General features: G+C 36.5%; 2 protein-coding genes across 2 annotated transcripts in view; both read left to right on the top strand.

The window, feature by feature from the left end:
* Window positions 1–13,390, top strand: part of LOC140170029 (zinc finger HIT domain-containing protein 2-like) — a 28,520-nt gene extending 15,130 nt beyond the window's left edge. Inside the window, exons 2-10 of the mRNA XM_072193344.1 lie at window positions 119–268; window positions 1,921–2,051; window positions 2,450–2,574; window positions 3,802–4,010; window positions 4,737–4,806; window positions 5,288–5,380; window positions 7,463–7,625; window positions 11,810–12,001; window positions 12,883–13,390. Of these exons, the coding sequence (XP_072049445.1) occupies window positions 119–268; window positions 1,921–2,051; window positions 2,450–2,574; window positions 3,802–4,010; window positions 4,737–4,806; window positions 5,288–5,380; window positions 7,463–7,625; window positions 11,810–12,001; window positions 12,883–12,998 (1,249 nt within the window). The 3' untranslated portion in view covers window positions 12,999–13,390. The remainder of the gene's footprint in view (window positions 1–118; window positions 269–1,920; window positions 2,052–2,449; window positions 2,575–3,801; window positions 4,011–4,736; window positions 4,807–5,287; window positions 5,381–7,462; window positions 7,626–11,809; window positions 12,002–12,882) is intronic.
* A 3,706-nt stretch (window positions 13,391–17,096) lies between these two features.
* LOC140169386 (uncharacterized) lies at window positions 17,097–18,065 on the top strand. Its single transcript, XM_072192644.1, has one exon. The coding sequence runs from the start codon at window positions 17,097–17,099 to the stop codon at window positions 18,063–18,065; it is 969 nt and encodes a 322-aa protein (XP_072048745.1).
* Window positions 18,066–24,687: the final 6,622 nt, after the last annotated feature.

The following is a 24,687-nucleotide window of genomic DNA, read 5'->3' as shown; positions in this document are numbered from 1 at the left end:
TGATTCACTCAAACCATTTTCCAATGTAGAAAAATCTTTGCAGTTTTTTATACAAAATCCATTCATTGATTTGCGCAGAAATTCTAACTGTGTTATTTTGTTGTCTCTTACCATACAGATGTTTAAAGCAGAGTTGCCGTTACACCTGTCCCAGATGCAATATCCCATACTGCACACTGACCTGTTATAAAAGTGAGGGTCATGTCAATTGCTCAGAGACATTCTATAAAGAGAACTTCTTACAAGCACTCAAGGAAACAAAAGGAAGGTTGGTATGAAACAGGGCAAGTTATAATGCTGGTTTCATACTTTCCTGCTGCTTGCCACTTTGCTGCTCTAAAGATGATTTTACTTCACTGTGCAGTCGCACCAGAAATACTAGCGGTAACCAGTGGCAAGCCGATATATCGATCACTACACCGCTTTGCAGCGGCAGCAGTACCGCTGGGAGTTGAATTCAAGTCAACTCGGAGCGGTGCGGCTCTGATGTATGAGAACAAAATGCGATTTTGGAGCGGTGCTGAGCGGCAAGAGTGGCTTTCAGAATCATAATGCTGCCGCTCAGCGGTATGCAGCTCCGCTTGCAGACAAGTGCAAGCGGCATGATGAAGCGTCACGCCGATTAGCGGCAACCGGCAGAAAGTATGAAACCAGCATAACACTTGTTACTCCATTTACAAAGCTTTGTAAGTCTCAAAATCAATTGTAACTTATGATGCATTGTAAAATCCATTTCACCAACATGATTTATGATTGGGATTTACTACAGGAACCCTCTGTAAAGTTACGACTTGTCAAAGGGTATTCGTAACTTGTGAATGGTTACTTGATTACAAAGGGTTACAAGTTTAGTGAAATACACCCCTGTTGCCCAGTTGTTCATTTTGAGTTTTATAAACTTCTCACATGAAGACACTCATGAAACAAAACTTATTGGTCATACACTGCACTGAGCAAGATATGTAGAAAATATGCAGACAAGTTGAAATGAAAACAATGGAAACTGGTCCAATGTATCAGTCAGAAGTTAAGCTAAGTTAAGTAAAAAATTAAGTTAATTTAAAAAGTTAAGTAAAAAGTTAAGCTTGAGACTACTACAAAGTTCCAAGCTGTCTTTATTTTGCTGAGTTATGTCAGTCTTATGTGGCTAGCCACAAGTGCATCCTACTATAGGAACTATAGGATTGTTGTTTACAGGTCCATAGTCGGAAGGGTCATAAGTCCAAAAATGTCACCCTAACCTATACCCTAATAATCCATACTCCTAACCTTAAACCTAATTTTAACCCTAACCCTAAACATAACCCTGACCCTATCACTAAAGGTAACCCTGACCACATCCCTAACCCGAATCCGATAAGAGTAATATCCTACCAAAGGGCTCTGACTGGCAAAAAAATGGACAATAAAATTATTTTTACTTTTGGAGTTCTGACCCCCCAAAGTTGGTCCTGGATGGACGGTTGCATTTTGAGGGCCCTATATCTTTTAAAGTAAAAGAGTTACAAGTTTTCTGATGCCAGATTTGAATTCTACACAAATAAGTACCCCAGGATACATACTTTTCAAAGTTGTAAAGGGTTCCCTTTATACATTTATGGACCTCCAAACGTTGTCTTTCGTGTTTACATTTTTTACGCTGACCCCCTAAATTTCAAATTGATGCCACGGGAAAACGAAATGGAGTATGAAGCTCAAATTTTCGGATTTTTCTTTCTCATCAATATCTACCACCACACAGAAAAAAAAAAATTGAAGAGGTGCTGCGGTGCACATCCCTGGAGTTGACATGGAATGGGTCAGTGCACATTTTATTGGGCACAGCTGAGGGTTGATGCATAGATGAAGCATGAGTTAATCTCATATTTTGACTTTTACCAATGAAAGAACATAACATATTCAATTGTCTTTGCTATGTAGCTCTGAAGATAAAAAGAAAATTCTAGAAATACTGCAGCGAGTGGAAGACACAAATGAAGACCTTGACAGTGATGACGACAGTGATGAAACTGCCGACAGTTTGGAAAGGAGACTAGCAGATTTGGATCTTGGTAGGTAGATTATATCCAATGAGGACAGATTTAATAAGCCTAATCGGCATTGTAACTTTCGGTTTTTGAGAGCACTTTTGGGATACTTTGACCTCTGACTTGTCTGAAAAATTGATGTAATTATTATTGATTAATTTATTATTGTCATAATGTTATTATTGAAAATATTAAAATAATTAATTTATAAATTAACAATGTTTTTTTTTTGGATTTGTTATAATTCTTGTAAAACTAATTTTCAGAATTGCCCCAATAGGTCAGAGGGCAAAGTGTCCCAAAAGTGCTCTCAAAAACTCAGATGTTTGCCAATTAAATTTTAGACATTGATAAGCCAATACCCCAGTAAGCACCACCACATTGTATCATTGACTCACATTAAACAAGTATTAATCTTTCAGATCAAGATGCAGATGCTGTATGGGAGAGACTCACAGAGAAAGAAAAGCATGAGTTTGAACAAGTATTGAAAGCTGGCAAGTTGGGTGACCTTCTGGATGCTTGGACACCATGGTGGATACATCATGTAAGTGTGGGCATAAATCAACAAAAATTGAACTTCCTAGAGGTATTTGTGTGTAAAATTGTATGATTTTCTGTTAATCGTATCAAATTTTCCAAATCTGAAATAAGGCTGAAATTTAATGTTTTTGACTCAAGTTCTAAAGTAGCCCAAAAGTAGCTAAAAACATGAATTATGTTCAAAGTTACAGAATGGTAGGGTTGGCAACGCTGGAAGCAATAAACTTGAATTGACAGTAGTGTACTGTGATATCCCCATTAGGCCCTTCGCACTTGATTATTAGTTTCCTGTTAAAAGTTTTTGAAAAAGGGACAAGGTGACTTTTAATTATTAATTATTAATTATCTTTTATTTTCTTTATTTGGTTTGAACTATTACAAGCAACTATTGACTCGTTTTGACTAGAGCGGGCAATGGGGCATTTAATTATTTTCTAACAATCTTTGATTTTATAAATAAGTGAAGGTGGAGTTGTACTCTTTGTTCATTTATCATTATTGTTGATATTATTAAAGTCAGAAAATGGCAAGTAGAAGTAGTTGAAAGTTATTTTAAAGGAGAAAATTAGAAATAAAAATAAAATATTATTAATGAATTAATTAATATTATTTTGAGATTTTCAATTTTGGACGCGGGCGGTAAACAGGAAACTAATAATCAAGTGCGAAGGGCCTTATAGTATTCTTCTTTTTTCACAAACTCTGTTCAATTGAAACTAGCATCTCCTGTATGCCCCAAGAAAAGAGTCTACTTGCTTTGGATCAGACAATGAATTATGCATTTGTGAAATATGCTATGCATAGGAGTCACCATGTCTGCACAGAGAAGATGAGAAAGTCTGCAGTACCACCAGGCATGTGAATAGCGTCAGTCACTGATCTTGTCTGCCTGCAATTGCCATTGTAGCAAAAACATTTAAAATGATTGTATGGGCTGATTTTATCACCACTATTGGTTAGAGTTTGACACAATTATGATTATGATTCAGATAATTACACATTAATCAAGATTCTTATAAATATAAATATAAGCTTTAAATTGACACCCTACTTTAAAAATATCAACACATATTATTTAAACTCAATTTTCAAAATTTCCGACTTTAGCCTGAGTGGATCAGATCGGGTCACATATGTGCCTATATCCCAAGGTTTCTTTTCTTAACCTTACTAGGACCTATACAAATTGGTTATTTTTTGTGACAAAAACCAATTATTCTATTTGCCACAGGAGAGAGGTCTGATAGTAGACCTGCCAGAGTGCAATGTTGCCCCAATCACTCCAGATGGGGTTGAAGCCAGAGGAGAGCAAACAGGAACAACACCCAACACCAATCCAAATCAAGTTCCAAAGATCATGGAGAGAATACCCAAACTGAGTGACTTACTGAAGAGCAGTAGACCATCTGATCTAGTTGTGTATAATCTCACTAATGTATTGTATCCTTTTTGATATGGTATACTTTTTATAGTAAAGTAAAATGGGTTTGGACTTAAGACCTCCTTGCCCCAATTTGGAAATTTATGGAAATTGTTATATACAAATTTATACTAGTGTTGAGTTGTACTTGCTGTGGGATATATTTTTTCATGGTATTTCATTTATGGCCCCCACATTATGTGGGGCTTATGTTATCAATCAAATGGTTGCCTGCCAGGTTGTTTGTTTCTATGTTTGGCTGTCAGGGCGGAAGCAAATTCATTAATCCACTGTGCAGCTTAAACGCAATAACCGATTAACTTCATTATTATGTTTTCAGGGTTATTAGGAGTTAAGAAAACCTAATAATGATAATATTGGATGGCTTATTTCGCATGATACCATAACATATCGGATTCGTCAATCGTCATACAAATATCAATTTTTATGACTCATCCGATATGTTATGGTATCATGCTCAGCCATCCAATATTATATCAAACTTGGTATTGTGATAGTATACGGTGGGCTGATTGCTGTAGTTTTGTGTCGTGTTATTTGCATATTTATTAATATTAATGAGCTCATTTGCATATTGCATATTATTTGTATTTACAAACCTTTGTTATTTACACACCTTGTGTGGGGGGTCACCTTAATTACAAGTCTCATAATTCTAGTTATATTTAAATATAGATGAACTATTATTTGTATGGGTGAAATGTTTACCTTAATTTATCTTATAGATATTGTTATGCATACATCACAAGACTACACAATGGTGCTCATTTTGAGCTATCTGGCCAGGCAACACAGGTAAGAGCTTGCTTCCCTTTCTTCCTTTCTTTCTTCCTTCCTTCTTTTCTTTCTTAATTTCTTTCTTTCTTTCTTCTTTTTGATGTTCTTTTGGCTCTCTATTTATTCATTTTACATTTTTCTTTGATCTATATTAAAATTATAGTATAAATATTTTATAGAAAGACCTCTTTATTTTTGAATTGATAGGTGTAATTTCTTTCTGAGTTGGTTCTTTGATACCCATTTCCTTCCATATCATTTCCTTTTAGCCACTTCTGAAAATCAGTAGCAACCCCCCTGCACACCACCACCACCAAAATGAGGGAGGGTGGATTAATTGGTCAGTTGGGCTCTCTCATTATTGATGGAATAATATTCAAAAGGGTTAAATGATACAAGTTCTTGATGTTTGCCATGCTGTACTTTGGAATTCTGATTTGATTAACAACCCAAAGAATATATTGACTGGTCTTACAAATTGTTTAATTTTGTGTTACAGGGTATTCTTGATTTGAGTCAAGTTCTTTCAGCAAATCGAAACTTTTCCTCTACAGAAGAAGCAATTCAGAGTGCAGTCAACAATATCACACAGGTAATCTGCATGTTCCAGTTTGCATCCTCCTGTGTCATCCCACCTCTAGCAATTAATCAATTATTAACACAACACTAGTATCCATGGAAATGTATTTTTATATTATTTGTGATGTAATGTCTTCTTTGACATCAGGATAATTTCCAATCACAGTTGCTGGTTAGTATAGAATGCTGTTGTGATAATTGTCATTAAAGATGAGTACCAGGCTTATAAAGTACTGTGACAAAATATGATGTTCTTCCAACTAATACCACCACAGGTGTACAATGTAGGTGATGATGCAAACAGCCATCAACAATAACCAACATTTGTAGAGACTATAAGGATCACACCAAAACTGCATTCAACATAACTAGTACCACAGGTGCTTAAGTTAGTCATTTTAAGGGGGTGTGTATTAAGATTATGAAATGAAAGCCACAGAGGAGAATTTACATGCATAAACATTAAAATTATAATTTATCTGAAGTTAAAATCAGTATAATCCTGAACTGGAAGGTTTAAAAGGTAATACAAACATTTGATGGAATGGAGTTGTACAGGTGCATTGAAAGGGGTGTTTAGACTGATGTCACTCAAAATAGTTTTGCAGGGGTGCTTATTAGGGGAGGGGCACTAATTAAAATGTGTCAATTGACGGTTATGAATGAGGTTAATAACTTTGCATCTGTTATTTTTTTGGTATGGTGAAAAATCTAAACATTTTGCTTGGACCTCATAATATCCCTCTGCATGGGCTGCGCCCATCAGGATATTCCTCGGTTCAAAGTGAAATGTGTAGATTTTTCACAATACCTCAAATGATATGCAGTCATTAACCTCTATATTGAATACCTGAATTTTTCTCAAAAACCAAGTGCTCAAATATGTTACCAGGTGGGGTTATACATGTATTATGCACAAGGCATTCATGGCACTTTGGGATATGTTTTTCCTCATATTGAAAGTGAGAGAAAGGTAGAAAACAAACAAAGATATAAACATTTTATTTGATAGTATTGTAGTTGGGATATAGTTGGTATTCTTAAAAAGCTATAATTATCTTGGCAAATTGATTGGCTTATCCTGGCTGAGCTGTGTTTTATTTCACGAAGTTATGTTTGGATGTATGGTATGTCCAATTTGTCCTCATTCCGACCGATAATGATATAAAATTGGATGGTTTGAACCCAATACACAAATTTATTGGTCGAGCTATGAGTTTTAAAATATTGGACGAGACGAAGTCCAATTTTATCATTATTATGTTTTCAGAATCTTTTCTTGGTCAAAAACATGACTTTGGTAAAAAATATGATTTTTGATCGAAAATGTGATTTTTGGTCAAAAATGAGATTTTTGGTAAACAATGTGATTTTAGGTCAAACATGTGATTTTTGGTCAAAAATGTGATTTTTTGTTCAAAAACACGATTTTGAGAACATAATAATGCAAACTATCGTACCAGCACGCATGATCATTGCTACACAACATGTGTATAGGTGACCCCGGCCATCCGGGTACTTATTTTACATGACGCTACAGTGCCTACACTTACGGTTTTCAACCCACAATAGACCGTGGAGCAGTGCGACTAGTTGAAGACTTGTAACAGAGGCTGATTCAGTTTGTTGACATTTTGTTTTGACCTCGAATCAAGCATATTTCGGGCCGATTTCGGTAAAATAAGGGTTAAATACTTGGCGAAAATTGTATTTTATGTGAAGCTGAACACATGAACATGTAGAGGAGAGTCTTTATTTTTGTTGTTGGCTGGAGGCCCCATGTCGAGAAGTTATAGAAATGGTAGTATTTTGGCCGATTTGAAAAGGGACAAACCACAGAAAACTACAAATTTGACTTCTGAATCGGATTTGTTGTCAACGGAGGTCAACGGCTTGTGACGTCACTCCGGGGTCACCTATTGCATGTAGTTGGCATACATAGTATGTGTACGTACATCTATTGCGAGATATAACATGGCTCAGATACCAGGATACCACATTAGGTGTTAGATACACTGCTTGTGCTTGGTCTGAAAACAATACTTTTATTGTGCAAGTGTGACATCTTCACTATTGTCCTTAATTGTACCCACAGAACCCTGCATATTTCAGTAGCAATCTACTCACCATATCTATTGTACAAGATGTAGTTCATATACTGCTAGGGCAAAGTAAGGAGACTCCATTACTCTACACATTGGCTGCTCTCTCTGATCTCTATAGACTTCTTTCTACAGCCAAGAAAACAATTGATAAAGGTTAGTACATTTATTACGGCAGGGATTTGGAAATAAATCACTTATATACAGGGGGCAGTTGTACAACTACAAATTTTGAAAGTTTGAGGACTTTTTTTCTAGTTGTAGAATGATCTGTGCTCCTGGATTTATTATTGCATTAGTTGATGTAGTAAAATATTAATATACTGTTTAACGGATCCATTCATAAATCATGTGACATTTCTTACCCATGTGTGATTTCCAATCATTAGAGCCAAGATTTCTTCGGGCACACCATTCAGCTATGTATACAGTTTATGAATAGAGTCACTTGCACTGTTCATATTGAAACTCCATGGCATAGCCCTGGAGTTTCAATTCTCGCGATTCCAAATACAGCGCGCCACCAACGACGGCAGTGAAAATTGGCATTTCCGTGTCTGGGGTCGACATCCTTTTTCATCAACCATAGCTGACCATGTTTGTGATTATTACTCTAAAAACACAATGTTTTGTAGTACATTTTGAAATTTTTTGAGACTTTCTGTGTTGAAGTGAAATATTGCACTTTGATATTCACATATCTTTTTCTAAAACCCGCAAACTTGATGTTGATAGGCCTACTAGGTGTTAACTTTTTGTTATCCCATTTTCTAAAACCGCCCTTTTTTGTTTTTAAACTTTACGATGCTTTTCAGCCCGATACGCGCGAGCCTAGTCAATGCGAAGTATAGGCCTAGGCCTGTCCTTTTTTAATAGAAAAAATTTATTTTGGTTATTAGAATAAATTGTTTTAATTCTTTCTGAATTTATTGTTTGTTCAATACGATAATAATATAACACCAGCATACTTAAGAACATCCATACTATAGGTGTTGCGTTTTTGTAATCGGCCTACATTTTCTAAAAATGATGGTTTTTTTTGCTCGAAGGCGCTTAGCGGGATAGGCCTACAGCAAAGAAATTCAAGTAAATTTAAAAAAGATTCTTAATACTCATTACTTATAAACATGCATCACATTGGTTTGCCGTTTTTGTTATTTGTAATTGTTTGATTTGTCTTTATTTTATTTTTAGCCTAAATTTGTATTTTTAATTATATTACTATCAAACATTTAAAAAATTACGATCGCAATAAAAACACTTTGTAGGCATAGCCTACCGCATAAAAATAACCTTTATTTTTTATTAATATTTCAATTCGAGACTTTAATGCATTTCAACAATACCTCATAGAGTTCTAGCATAATAATAAAGATGAAGAAAGTTTCAAACTGCAAAAGAGTACATGAATTTTAAAAGATCATTATTTTAAGGTAGGCCTATATCAAGAAAATATGCATGCAAAAACTTCATAACTTTAGAACCAAGTATTCTAGACCTTTGGTGTTTTCAGTTTAAAATGATAGCCTATTGTACGTGTAATGGTTACACAATTTTCAAAAACGCCTCCTTTGGCCCCCATGAACCAGATCGTGTCACAATTAAGGTTTAAATTTGACAATTGTCATGTCCGATTTTAATATTAATTCATGTTTCTTTTAATTTTTCATATTTTATTTTTACTTCCGCTTTCTTGCATGTCATACCATCTTTATTTCATCTTTCCCCTTTAATAATTCATAACCCAAGGAATTTACTCTTAATGTATAAGGCCTACTCCCAAATAGCACACGTTGGTTGGAATGAGTTTCTTTTTAGTCATATTATCGGTCGGCACAACATTGAAAAATCAAAAACCTTTTCGACTAATTCAATTGGACAATTTTAAACACCTAGGCCTAGGCCTATACATGTTTTAAAAGAAAAAGAAAATGGAAAAGATTAAAATCTTTCCCATTTTCCTTTTCTTTCTCATGAAATTATAAGTCAACACTATGAAAAGAACTGAACTGTAGTGTAGCCCATCCTTTACGGCACTGACTTTGGCCAAATTGGAAAGGTTTAAATTGAGGATCGACATTTCTTGCATATTAAATAATGGATCAGGCCCATGGATCAAGGACTCAACCTATAGTAAAGAGGTCAAATCTGGGGATGGACTTTATTGGAGGGGTGAACACATTGTTTAGGCCTGCTTCATTTGAAACTGAAGGCGAACCGGGACACCGCCCCCACACACACACACGATTCTGGCGGGATATAGGCCTACTGTACAATAACGGACAATTTGCAGTTGATGTTTTTGACAAAAACAAGATAACTTAACATGATTAACAATGTAGTTTGGAGGCCATTATAGGCCTAAATGAAAATGAAAACGTGCCTATTCACACAGAAGGGTAGGTCTATTCGAGCCCCAGCGCCAAATTTATTGAGGGGCTGAGCCTATGTAATTTTGTTGACAGAACTGCACCACGAGAGTTTATTTTAAAAATTAACAGGTTTATTTGTTTAGTGCAAGTATATATTTTCTCCCGACATTATACATTGGGGTCAAAGTGTTTTGTTTATAGAGCTATATATCGAAGGAAATGGCTTCTAAATCTCACGACCTTTTGGTCATACAGTAGGCCTACATCATGCTATAAAGAGTGTTTCAAACGTCACTCGAAAAATGCTTTATAAGGTTATAAATGTAAAACATCTATAGGCCTAGGTTAGGAAAAACAATAATAAAAATACAAATAAGACAAGCGTTCAAAACATTTTTGAAAACCAAAAGCTTTTATCTTAATCATGTATCACGCATGGTAATAATTATGGGAAAAGTTATCCAAACAAGAAATAAAAAAGGCACGAATTTGCGTTTTAGATTAAATTTTCTGTTTGAAATTGTCTTGCATCAAAAGCATTTGCTATTATAGGCCTACAATGTACCCAAACTCGAAAATTGACATTTTGACATCGGGTTTATAGGCCTAGATGGTCGATCAGCATCAGAGACATCAACATTTTTGACATCGAGTTTTAACCGTAGATGGTTGATCATAGAGTACATTTGAAATTTGAAAACGCTTTTAATCGTATTAAAAATAAATGCTTTACGCTGTCCATGCTGTTAAAATATGTATTGAATATTTCGTTATTCTAAATATTGAGAATTAGGTCTACTTTACTTAAAACAAACAAGGTTTAAAAATTGTGGGTATTTAAAGGATATATTCATGAGGGTCTAAGTAGGCCTATCCCCAATCATATTTTTCAGTGTTTTCTTTTCTTGTAAACGAGAGCCTAAAGTATTTTCCCAAGAGCCTCGGATCGGGTTCGGAAAAGTTTGAAAATAAGGGTTTAATTGATGCCCATTATTTTGTGTGGGAATAGGCCTAACACTCTGAACATTCACAGAGGTAGGCCTAAACCATGACTGTCAAAAATAAACTTTATAAAGGAGGCAGAAAAAAACCATATTAAAAAAATAAATGCTTTACGCTGTTCATGCTGTTAAAATATGTATTGAATATTTCGTTATTCTAAATATTGAGAATTAGGCCTACTTTACTTAAAACAAACAAGGTTTAAATTTTTTTAAGGATATATGCATGAAGTAGGCCTATCCCTATCATATTTTTTAATCAAGTCTATTATAGGCCTACTTACTTAAAGACCTGAAAGTGTTTTCTTTTCTTGTAAACGAGAGCCTAAAGTATTTTCCCAAGCGCCTCGGAAAGTTCGGAAAAGTTTGAAAATAAGGTTGTGTGGGAATAGGCATAACACTCTGAACAGAGGTAGGCCTAAACCATGACTGTCGAAATTAACTTTAAAAAGGAGACAGGAATGAAAAAAAACCGTCGGAGGGTTGAATCAACAGCTGATCATCATCAACGTAAATAAGCAAATTTGAGTAATCGATAGCAACACTCGCTTCTGTCTCCAGGGTCGATGGTTTATCGTCGACGCCGACGACTCATGGATGTCGACCTTTACCCATGATGCTCTGCGCGAAGTAGATCAGCCAGGCGTGATCGTAGGTGGCGCGCTGTATTTGGAATCGCGTCAATTACTGGAGCTGTTACAGGATGACCTGTTGGTAGTATCCACTTACCAATTGATTTTTATTTGGGTGTGCCATCGGATATCACATTACCGGTGCAGCCGTGTGACAACTCCAGTACTGGTGCAGCCAGTCACTGTGTGAAATTGGTCAAGCTTTCGTCAGATGTGGCTCGGATTGTTATGGAATCCCGTCGTGAAAGCCTATCTACTTACTAGTATCTACTTAACTAATCAAAATTCAGATTTTGTCAGAAAGAATGCTAACTATTTTCCTATTATTTCTGCAGATATGAAAGATGATAAGAAATCTAGTAAACAAGGAACTGTTGAGGCTAATACCAAAGATGTTGATAAATCGCATGAGCAGCGGAGAACCCTGATTTTTCAGTGTCGCAAGAAAGTGGAATTCTTCCTGGCATGGACCAGTAAATGTGGCAAGTTTCTTGGGCCAGTGGCTGCAGAGTTACAACTTATATACAGTATGTATGATCATGACCTCTTCCACACCTTTATCCACTGGCCCTTGAACACGTTAAGTGTTTTTTTGTTTTTTACCAAAGACATCCACCCACCGCAAGAACATTATTTGGAGTTTGAGTAACTCTATTACTGCCCTTGAGAAGCAAACCACACACAGACAATATGGATGCATCATTGCTAAACGGTGTTGAACAATGTTGAAACATGATTGAATCCCTAATTGACATAAGAACAATATCCAAGTAGCTTAAGACTTGGAAGACCTACATGTACTTGCACAGAAGAGATGAGTTCTATCTCTGTATATAGTCTCATATTATATCCATTATGTAACACTACAGGATATCTGCCATATTGGATTGCAGGTCATAGGGATCAAAATAGTGTACCACATGCATTTTCTGAAATTAACAATAATTGGCAATTGTGTGTTTTAATAAAAGTTTGTCCATACAGTAAACATAATCAGCACAATGCATTGGACTCTAATCACAAACAAGCATGGGCTAGTCCATGGAAATAGTAAATTCTCTACTATTTCCATGGCTAGTCCAATCAGGGATTCTCAATACACAGCCCTACATGTATTAGTGGTTAATTGGCCCTTGAAAAGCTCTGAAAATGTAGAGTAAACATATAAATAGCCAAACACATATCTTTGGCATTGTGTTTGCTATCCATTGAGAGCCTCTAGGGTAGGTATTAAACCAATCTAGTGGTACACTTTATTTTCCTGCAGATGAGTTAATTACCTCATGGACCATCAAAACATGATGGTCGATGGTTACTTGCAAACATGGTCGAGTCCAAGCTCCCTTAGTCTAATCTCTTTGCATACCACCCATACCAAGTATCTCTATTCTTATCACTTTTTTTGCAGAATCCAGACTTGCCATTGAGGAACAGCACAGTAAACATCAAGCCATGTTAGAGAAGGCATGGGGTGGACACACAAAACCTGCAAAAGCAACTAGTTCACTTATACAAGAACTTTGAACTGCCCAAACCAGAATATATTTGCCATTCAGGGAGGGAGACAAGTCTAAAAAACTTAACAATTTAGGCAAAAAAAAGGAGAAAAGATTTCACCACCTGCATCAAATTTAAAAAACTGACAAATGGTTTTTACTGTACAGGCTGTAACAGAAGAAAAACTAAAAACAAAAGAAAAAGGCGTACAATTGGCGGACAATTTGATTTCTTTGTAAGAACAAGATAAACAAGACAATATCATAAATGTTTGATACATTGAAATAAGTAATGTATAGCCACTATAGGGCACTTTATAGTTACTTAAATCCAATTGCACTATAATAAATAGGAAGCATATTTTGCCATAAATCTTTATACAAAAGTAGTAAAATAAAAGAAACAATGTCTCACATCAATTTTGTTTGTTTTTTGTACACCTCAGAAAAGAAACGTTTATTAGCCTAAAGGTCCGTTCATACTACCACCGCATTTGTGATGCGTTGCTTTGCGATGCCGATATATCGATTACTTTTTGCCAACTCGTCGCATTTCCAAGTTAAAATGTAATTAACTTTATTGCGATATCGCAATGCAGTAGTTTTCAGTGCGGCAACGCACCGCATCGCAAAGCAACACATCGCCAATGCGGTGGTAGTATGAACGGACCTTAATACACTTCAGTGTGTGAAATACCATCAAATGAAAAATGAGCTATGAACCGATGATTTGGCTATTCTAAGTAGTAATGTAATTTGCATCCATAATTCCACAATATTTAATTGATGCCCACTTAGTAGCTACTTGGTACTCTGGTAGTATTGACCTCATTTGACCATTGACATAGCATTGCTGTTAGTCAAAATGTTTGCAATCTATAATACCTCATCTTATTATGATTGAATGGTTACACAGTGGTGTAGCTATGACTTTTTCAGACGGAAAGGCAACTTTTAAGAAAGCCTGACAAAATAGTCAAAAATGGGCTAAAAAGTACAAAAAAGGCCTGAAAATCATCAGGGTGGCAAACATCTGGGGGGACTTCACACAGATGGGAGCTGCACTCCCTATTGGCTATGCCACTGGCCACTCAACACTGGCCATTTCTAAAATGGTTTAAAAGCACTTTGTAGAGATATTTTATAAGTTCAGGACATGAGGTGATGAACATATTTATATACTTCATAAATTTGCACCAAAAAAAAAGAAGATGGGTACTGATGAAAATCAGGGTATTATACCCCCTTAAGGTTGGTCTGAACCCTGGAACTATGGAAGCTTTCGGGCCTCATAACTTCGAAATTGTTGGTCTAAAGTATATAAAAGTATACATATTTAGAATGGCAAAGACTTGATAAGTTCATCTGTGAGGTCAAATTTGGGCCAAAATGGCACTTTTGGCCCAAAATCCCAAAATAACGGTTTTGGCCCACTTCTTTTTGTGCACCGTAACAAAAAAATTCTTGGGCCAAAATTTTTTTTTTTTTTTTTTTTTAAAACAAGATCAAAATATCTAGGACCCGTTTTTCATTTTTTGAATTTTGACCAATTTCACCAAAAATATTTGAAATTTGTGCCAAAATCGGGCTTTTTTATGATTTTTTGAAAAATCAGCATTTTTTGACCATTTTGGGCGCAAATTTCTCAAAGTTAGTCGAAATTCAAAAAAATGAAAAAACGGGTCCCAGATATTTTGATCTAGTTTTTAAAAATTAGTTTCAAAAAATTTTGGCTCAAGAATTTTTTTGTTACGGTGCACAAAAAAGAAGTGGGCCAAAACCATTATTTTAGGATTTTGGGCCAAAAGTGCCATTTTGGCCCAAATTTGACCTCTCAGATGAACTTATCAAGTCTTTGCCATTCTAAATATGTATACTTTTATATACTTTAGACCAACAATTTAGAAGTTATGAGGCCCGAAAGTTTCCATAATTCCAGGGTTCAGACCAACCTTAAGGACTCGGATAGCCACATTTGCACAGTATATTTGAGAGCACATCAGACACATCAAATTGCATTTTAAATACAAGGAATATTCTTCTAATATCAAATATTTTTGATTTTTTGAAATTCGCGATATATCTCCCAGATACATACACTTCAAGTATATATCATTCAAAGTTTACTTTGAGGACTGTTAAATATGTGATGCGATCAAGCAAAATCAGTCGGAACTCGGAAATATTGATTTTGAGATATAGCCAAACAAAGGCAATATTTCCTTTTGTTTCCTCTTGTTTTGGAAACTCTTTAATTGCTCATATCTTTAGAACTGGTTGTTCAATTTCAATGGGGTTTTCTGCAAAATGAAGTTTTGCAATGCTTTTTACTATCCTATTAGAAACTGAAAATTTGATATTTCCGAGTTCCGACTGATTTTGCTCGATCGCATCACATATCACAAATATCAATTTTTAATAATTTGCCATAAAATTTGTATTATATCGCAAATTAAAAAAAAATCAAAATGATTTGATATCTGACAGTGTTGCCAGTCTTCAGGAAATTTCCTGATTTCAGGAAATTTTACTCTGATGATCCTGTACAAATGTATAGGCAAAGTACATTTTTCAGGAAATTTGTTGCCATTTCAGGATTTTTTGACAACACTGACTGGCATCTCTGAGAAGGATAGTCCTTGTATTCAAGCCCCACAAAAATACTGTGCAAAGGTGGGTGACCGACCCCTTAAGATGTCCTATAAATATTGCTAGCTTCCTAAACCAATCTTACGACTTTTGTTTGGCAGCCATCTTTACTTAAGGGGGTACTACACCCCTGGCCAAATTTTTGCCTATTTTTGCATTTTTCTCAAAAATTATAGCGCATTGGTGACAAGTAAGATATGTATATTATAGGGGCAAGGACTGCAACTACTGTACTGAAAATTCAGCAACTCGAAGCAAGTAGTTATTGATTTATTGGTCACATATTGGTTTTCCCTCATTTTTGACAGTAACTCCATATCTGTTGTCTGTGCTGAAATAAAATTTCCAGTGCAGTAGTTGTAGTCCTTGCCCCTATAATATACATATCTTACTTGTCCCCAATGCGCTATAATTTGAAAGAAAAATGCAAAAATAAGCACACATCTGCGCAGGGGTGTAGTACCCCCTTAAGCATGTATTAATGCCATATCTAATTTGTAACTACTGCAGACCTTCCCAGCAAACACAAAACATTTTAAAAACATTTTTAACTGGTTATATATTGGGTTTTGGTTGTAGTCAAAACGTTTTAATAACATTAAATTTTGGGTTATATAAAGGTCATGAAAAGTATTTTTAAATGTTATGAAAACTTTTTATACCCTTTATATAACCCAACATTTAAACATTTTCTGGCAACCATTTGCAAACAATTGTCAAAAACGTTTTGTGTTTTGTGTTTGCTGGGTTGGGTAATGCATAATTCTTACTTACACAAAATTGTCCAGGCCCCAGGTCTTTATAATGTAAATATATACACCAGGCACAAAAAGAAACTCGTCAGTTATATTCATCCTTGCTGTTCAATAAATTGATTATTTTGGATTATTCTGAAATATACATTTTGTTAATTGGACTTTTCTTTCTCATTTGACACCCTGTTCGTGAACATTGAGCAAGAATTGACCAAGATATGCGTCACCAAACTCTCAAACCCCAAAATGAAAAGTTGCAATTTTAACGATTCAATTGTGCCTGTTACACTGTGTGATTTATTGATTGGCCTGTGGTGCTTGTGTGCGATACAACGGTATGCTTCCCATTGAAAATCGTTGAAAATGCAACTTTTGATTTTGGGGTTTGAGGCTTTGGAGGCGACATCTTGGTCAATTCTTGTTTGTTTTTCACGAACAGGGTGTCAAATGAGAAAGCAAAGTCGAATTCACAAAATGTATATTTCAGAATAATCCAAAATTATCAAATTATTGTACAGTAGGGATGAATATAACTGACGAGTTTCTTTTTGTGCCTGGTGTATGCTTGGGACTAGAAAAGCATTTAGTGTGACCAGGAATTTCTTGTTGACAGATTTTGTGTTGAAACATTTTCACTGTAATAATTTGTCAACATTTTCAAAACAGGAGGAGGGTTTATGATTTGTGTTCATACTCATAATCTCAAATTGCCCAGTGCTGACATGGCCAAAAAAGGTGAAATGCTACTGGAATTTGCAGCACAGCATAAGCTGGTTATAGGCAACACATTCTTCAAGAAAAATAAAAACCGCTATTGGACATGGGAAAGCCCCGATGGACACACCAGAAACCAAATAGACTTTATTCTCAGTAGCCAAAAGGGAATTATCCAGGACTGTGGAGTTATCACAAATGTAGATATAGGAAGTGATCACAGAATGGTGAGGGCTAAACTTCATATCAGCAAAAGACTAGCCAGGCTTAAATTTATCAGAAATGAAAAGAAAAGCAAGATTAACATCCTACGACTAAGAGAGAAGAGGTCAGAATTCCAGTTGGAATTGAACAATCGCTTTGAGGGACTAGACATTGAAGAGTTGGATTTAGACCAAAAATACCAAACTATATCCAGCACTGTGATGGAAGTGGCAGCAGAAGTAGCTCCACAAGAGAAGAGGAGGAAGCAAACAACTGAGGAGGACAAAGAGATTGAGGCCCTGGACAGAAGGAGGAAAGAATTAAGAGAAATTATCGACAAATCAATACCTGAAAAGAGCGAATACAGGGAGCTCGTCAAAACTGTGAGGAAAAAACGTAGACAGAGGAGCAGAAAGAGGAGAAAAGAACAAATAGAAATCATTCTCAAAAGTGGAAGAGGACCTCAGCATATTGCAAAGCTGAACCGGAAGAAATCAAGAATGCACCAAATGAGACAAAAAGATGGTATCTTAACAAATGACAGGCAAGAGATACTTAATGTATGCGCAGACTTTTATCAAGACCTGTATAGCTCCAAATCAAATGAGGCAAAACCAAATACAATATCACCAGACATATCAGCCATCCCAAGTATAACACAAAAAGAAGTGGAAATGGCGGTAAAGGAGATGAAAGACAGCAAAGCACCAGGAACAGATGACATTACTAGTGATATAATCAAGATTGGAGGAGAGGGATTACTCAACATTTAGTTGGACTCTATAACCAAATACTGGATGAAAAAGGATACCAGTTTGCTGGAAAGAGGCAAAATGGATCCTCCTTTACAAGAAAGGTGAAAAAACAGACATCAAAAACTACAGACCTATCAGCCTGTTATCACATGTTTACAAAATTTTCACAAGGATAATACAGAACAGAATTAAAGGAGTGCTTGATGAAAACCAACCAAGAGAACAGGCAGGCTTCAGAAGTGGATATTCAACAGTAGACCATCTGCATGCCATCAACCAACTTATTGAGAAGGCAAATGAATATAATTTGAAGCTATGCATTGGATATATAGACTATGAGAAGGCCTTTGACTCAGTGGAACATAAAGACCTCTTTACAGCACTACGTAAAGTTGGAGTCAATGAAGGTTATGTCCAAATTCTCGAGGACATATACACAAATGCCACAGCCAAAATCCACATTGAAAACGATGTTTCAAAAACAATCCAAATTCAGCGTGGTGTGAGACAGGGAGACACAATATCCCCCAAAATATTCACTACAGCAATGGAAGATATATTCAGAAAGCTGAACCTACAGGAGAGAGGGATCAACATAGATGGCGAGAAGCTAACAGCTCTGAAATTCGCAGATGATGTAGCTTTGGTGACAAGATCAGTAAAGGATATGGAGGTCCAGTTAAATGATCTGAATAAAGGAAGTAAAAAGATTGGACTGAACATACACAAGGGCAAAACAAAATATATGACAAACTACCAGTCAGAGGATGTCATTGAAGTTGAAGGCGATGTTATCGAAAAGGTGGATGGTTACAAATATCTCGCCAAACAGTGAAGATGGAGGACAACACCAGGGAAGAAGCTTTGATCAGAATAAAGGCAGGTTGGAGTTGCTTTGGAAGATTCAAGGACATTCTATGTGATAAAAAGTTACCAATGTATCTGAGAAGTAGAATGTTCAACCAGTGTGTATTGCCAACAATGACATATGGGGCAGAAACATGGACAACAACCAAGTACCTGGAACAGAAATTACAAACAGCCCAAAGAGCAATGGAAAGGAAGATGCTTCACATTACCTTAAGGGATAAAATTAAGAACACTGAAATAAGACGTCAAACTCAAGTCAAAGACATTATGGTGAAACTCAAAGAAGCGAAATGGAGATGGGCAGGTCACCTTGCACGAAGGGAAGATAACAGATGGACTAAACGGCTTACAGAATGGCAACCAAGAACAGGGAAAAGATCAAGAGGAAGACAGAAGAGGAGGTGGCGTGATGACATTACTGCCTACATGGGACCTACATGGACAAGAAATGCAAGAGACAGAAAACAGTGGAAGAATCATGAAGAGGGCTACGTCCAACAATGGTCGAACACAGCCTGGTGAGGTGAGGTGAGACATGGCCAATGAAGTTATTTTTAAAATTGGCATACATGTGATGCAAAATCTATCATAAAATAAGACCCAAGATGCCAAAACAAGTGTCTACAGGAAAAGTAGGTTTTGCAACCAGACTTTAATTTCTTAACAGTTTAATTATGTGTCCCATTCATCAGGAACATGTTAACATTTTGTGGGATATAATCATTTTGATGTAGTTGAATGGATCAGATTTCATCCAGTAATCAATATAGGCTGGTTATTTTTTGGAAATACGTGCTTATTTAAGCATCAAGCACCAAGTTCCAGCAGGGGCGTAGCAAGAGCATCAGGGGCCCATGGACAAGGAGCAGTACGGGCCCTTTTAACAAGGGCAGGATTTGGGGGCCCTGGGCCAGGAGCCCCGAACTCACGTGCCGAGGAAGACATGTGCACTCAAGTCAGTGGCCAAGTTTTAGTTTACGTATAATATAGAGCGGGACTAACATATTTTGTTCCGATGTTACTAGGACATGTGCGCGCAAAGCACGCGAAAAAATTAAATTTCAGACTATTTTAGCCCCAGAACAGTATGAATTTTGATACTTGAATGTGCGCGAAGCGGGGAAATTTTTACAATTTTGGCCACAAAACATGCTGTTATCGGAGTTAAAAGAAAGATGCATAAGGCAATTTTTGGGCCCTGGACCCAGGCCCATCTGGCCCAATGGTAAATCCGGCCCTGCTCTATATTATCAGCCCTTATTTAATTTTCGCTCGGGGCCCCTGAATCCTCGGGGCCCATGGACTTCGTCCACCCTGTCACCCCGCTTGCTACGCCCCTGAGTTCCAGTGGCGTGCACAAAGGGGGGGGACACGGCCCCCCACTTTTGTTGGTCATTCGGGAAATCAGTCATTTTGGGGATAACTGATTTTGCCCGCACCTTACACTCCTAATCAGACTCCATTCGGTGGAACCGAACATTCTGGACCCCCACTTTCAATGTGCTGCGCACGCCACTGGCAAGTTTTCGTAAAAGCTGGCAACCAAATTGTTTTGATTAATTCGGGTATGCTGAATTCAAATATTTTGTCTGCCAAGCTATCCCTAAAAAAAGACCCCAAAACCCCTACATGCTCATACAGGGGGCAAAAATTAAACATGCTCCAAATTCACTAAAATCATGCCAAATTATTCGTCTGGGTCTAAGGATCACAAAATGTAACATATTTAAGCATAGGATGTCTATACTAGTTACCAAATAATGAGGCTAAACAAATCCAAAGTCAATTTGCCCCTATTATACAATGAGGCCCTTTCAGTGATTTCACAGGAACATTAAAAAAATGGAAATTTGTCAGAGTTGCTTAGAAATAAAGAATAAGTCTACAGAATTTCATTAAACCACTTTTCCCTGAATACATCGACAAATTAGTCAAAAAACAGAAGTTTTAGAAAGGTTTTCTACTTCAACTCAGATCGACTCGAGAAAATCGAGATTTTTCGTACAGTGCGCCACCAATCGACTGGAAAACTTCCTAGTCCAGTGTTTCTAACACGGGGAAGTAGAGTCTAAATTGATTTAAAACAGACGCTTAATTTTTGTAGTAGAAAAAAAAATAAGCAATTAAACGTCACCGAGGCAAACTAACGGTCAATTCAAATATGAAAAACAGTTAAAATTGTGTATTTTGTTTAAAATAGTAGCTACTGATGTAATAAGTAGTAGAAACAATACGCAAGCTTCTTTCGATCTCGAGTCGGACTTTTTGTACTGTCAGTATCAAAAGTCCAGATTCATGTAAATGCTTTATTTTGTTTAAAATACACGGCTTTCGACCGAACCACTAGCAGGCTATGTTAGCACATCTATGCCAATTACAAAGGTACCAAAATCTGAATTTTGATGATTTTTACGATCGTCCGGATGAGCAAATCACTGAATGGGCCTTTAATGTAATTAAACTTGCTCCAATTTTTGTAAAAATGGATGCAAACTGTTCCTCCAGTTCAAGGGATTCAGGAAAAGAATCATTTTTCTATCTGCGATGGCAAGTTCAGAAGATGATGAATAAATACAAATTTCATTCAATCCTATGGAATTCTACAATATATCTTTTGACTCTTTGCTGTGTAACATAATAACTAGACATCACAGATAATGCTAACAATTCTTTTCTGAAACCTCTAAGCTAGGCAAACAAAACCTGTGACCTTTTATGCCCCGTAACCACTTAACGATAGGTTGTACACGCACAAACATTACATTTCTGGGATCCGTGTGACCAGACGCATAACTTGACATGTTTTAACGTGTTATTGGAATAATTTTTGCACCCTATGCAATCCTATGGGGTCATTTGGGGATCTCTTTGAGGGTCACGGTCTCATAATATTGCTTGGCAGACAACATATTCGAGTTCAGCGTACCCAAATTAACATAAGGAAGCTGGATGCCAACTTTTACACAAACATGCTGCCACTGTCTGTTCAATTAGCTTAGATTCTTGTATTTTTAAGATATTAGAAAAAATACAAAATTGTGGTTAAAGCCATCAAAGAAAAGTGTTAGCACACCCCTAGACCCAACGTGATTTATACTTTTCAAATTCCAAAGTACAATTTGAAACCCCATTTCTTTTCAATTTTGGTCTTTTCCCGCGATATTTTTATAAAAAGCTGTAGGACGTCGGGTACCATAAACTTTTTTGAATCAATCCATTTAGTGCAATGGGGGGGACGAATGTTCCAGTTATAATAATTAGATGCGCTGAGATAGTATTTATTCGTCCATCCGTATCAAGAAGTATTGTCCGGCAAAATAGCAATATTTGAAACATTAGGGGGCTATCATTTTCTTCAGAAGGGGGTCCCAAATATACGGGGAGGGGTGGTGGGTCATAAACTTTTGGAAAGAAAAATAGGGGGGTCATAATATTTTTGATGACCAAAATGTAGGCAGTCACAAGATGACCACAGAGAGTGGGTTTATTTTATTCAAAAAGACTGATTTCAATACAATTTTAGCCTGTTTAGGGGTAAGGTGTATCGGTGGTGGTGGGGTCTTAAAATTGTTGTTGCCGAAATAGGGGAATCGCAATTTTATTGACGCCGACTTAAAAATGATATCCCTCTTGCTTTGTGTAGATGAATGAATTAATTAATTGATTGATTAATTGATTGATTGATTGATTGTGTGGATATGTCTAAGAGGGTGTGGGGCCTAGGCCTATTATAAAACTATTGCCGGACGTGTTGATACTATGCTTTATTTGGTACAGTACGCGTATTGTTATGTAGTGTACACAAAGTAGCCTGGGTTCAGAACAGTAACCTCCGGTCGTGCACTGTCTATCACCTATACACACTATTCAATAACCGGAACGGTATAACAATTGAAAAGACAGATCTAATTGTCAGAGGGACAGGTCGCTTTCCACAACCATTCATTCCTATCACCTTTTTAAAAAAAAACCTTTTATTGTATTATCATGCAAATTCCCTGTGGAGGCCACTTGGTGGACAGAATTTTCTTTTTAATTCGATAGGGTCTTTGCCCTCCCTAAGTTCAGAATGGACCGTCCCACTCGATTTGTGAAAAGGTCACGAACCCTTTTGGTGGACCCAGGTAACTGCCTAAAATGAGGCAAAATTGAAAAGAAATGGGGTTTCAAATTGAACTTCAGAATTTGAAAAGTATAAATCACATTGGGTCTAAGGGTGTGCTAACACTTTTCTTTGATGTCTTTGACCACATTTGTTTATTTTTTCAAATATCTTAAAAATACAAGAATCTAAGCTAATTGAACAGACAGTAGGAACGTGATTTTTCCATAGTAGAACCAGTCTATAATTGTTTATCATTGAGATACACAGTAACAAAACGCACTCTACAAACTGACACAAAAACATGATGATTGTATCTGATGAAATACCTGTTTTATTTGGATCAATATACTCACTCATTACTGGACAAGTTTCTATTTGTGGAATCCTGCTTGCTATATATCAACAAGGATTGTGATCCAAATTGCTGACATTGCAAATTAAAACAGATCAAATAGGGTACTCTATGAGTCCTAACATTTAACTGATGCTAAAACCTAAATATGTGACCCCTCGGCACAACTGAACCCTGAAGTCGCCAATCATCATTTTTGAGATATTCAACCAAAATATTCTGCTTGAAATTAGCTTTAAAATGATGTATATCATGTCTATAGTACTTGACATTTAAGTAGTGAAAAATCAATAAAACAGTCAATAAATCCTTTGTTTCCTATTGTTTATTGTTAAGTTCGATGGAGCATATCTCAATAGTGGCACTGGCGACATCCGGGCTCAGTTGTGCCGAGGGTCACATATATCCAGTGATGCTAACGCCAGCGCCTTAGGCGCTACAATTGGGCTACTTGGCGATCACTTGCCGCTACTCAAAAAAGCATGCCGCTACTTGTCTAAAATTGGGCTACTTTTATCAGTCTCAGGCCGCGGCACTAATTTGATGTATTTTCCTTTCAATTTAGCCGATTTATAAGGTTTTGAGTCTTTGAAGCTCCAAATTGAAATTACAATGGGTTTTGTGACCATTTATTGATCGGTCAGTAACTTCCCAGTAAGTACCGGAAGTTTCAAAGTCAAGTGCTTTTCCGTCCAATTGGATGTTTTGCGTTCTAAATTCGGGTAAATCCGCCCAAATATCCAGTATTGGGCGCTTTTTTGGGAAGCGGAAAAATTGGGCTACTTGAGAATCCTTTACAGCGGCCTGGCGAGTCAATGCGCCGCGCCTTGACGCTGAAAAGTTTTGGCAACACTGCATATATCTTTGTCAGTTTGTACATCACATGCCTAATTTGAGGCTGCTGGTTCTTAAAGCAGGTTAAATCATATGGAGTGCATTTTGAGATAAATGACAAAGATGTACAACATTATTTCACTATGAAACCCCTTTTAGAACTAGCTTCCTCAATTTTTGATACAATTTATTATGTACTGTGTTGATGAGCCTTACACACAAGCCATAAAATTCTGTCATAACAGCCGTTGTGAAAAACACAACTGCATGCCCGAGCATAGTGTGCATATGAAATCACACAGTTTACATTAAAACATGCAAGTACAAAAAAGTCACCTTGTCCAATATGATATCTTACACCCATGTTTCCCTCAAACACACAGCAAATATCTCCGGACAACTGGAGTCCAAAATTCTAATTGAAATATATCCCAAGCCAGACGTTTATTGCAACTGTACTCCATTGTATAACCGTAAGA

The sequence above is a fragment of the Amphiura filiformis genome, chromosome 14, assembly GCF_039555335.1.
Source record: "Amphiura filiformis chromosome 14, Afil_fr2py, whole genome shotgun sequence".
Classification (NCBI taxonomy): domain Eukaryota; kingdom Metazoa; phylum Echinodermata; class Ophiuroidea; order Amphilepidida; family Amphiuridae; genus Amphiura; species Amphiura filiformis.
The sequence above is the reverse complement of the archived record's forward strand: the minus strand, read 5'-3'. Positions and strand labels throughout refer to the sequence as shown.

Excerpts from the sequence above, each read along its gene's own strand:
- LOC140169386 (XM_072192644.1), top strand. The coding sequence starts at position 17,097 with ATGGCCAAAAAAGGTGAAATGCTACTGGAATTTGCAGCACAGCATAAG.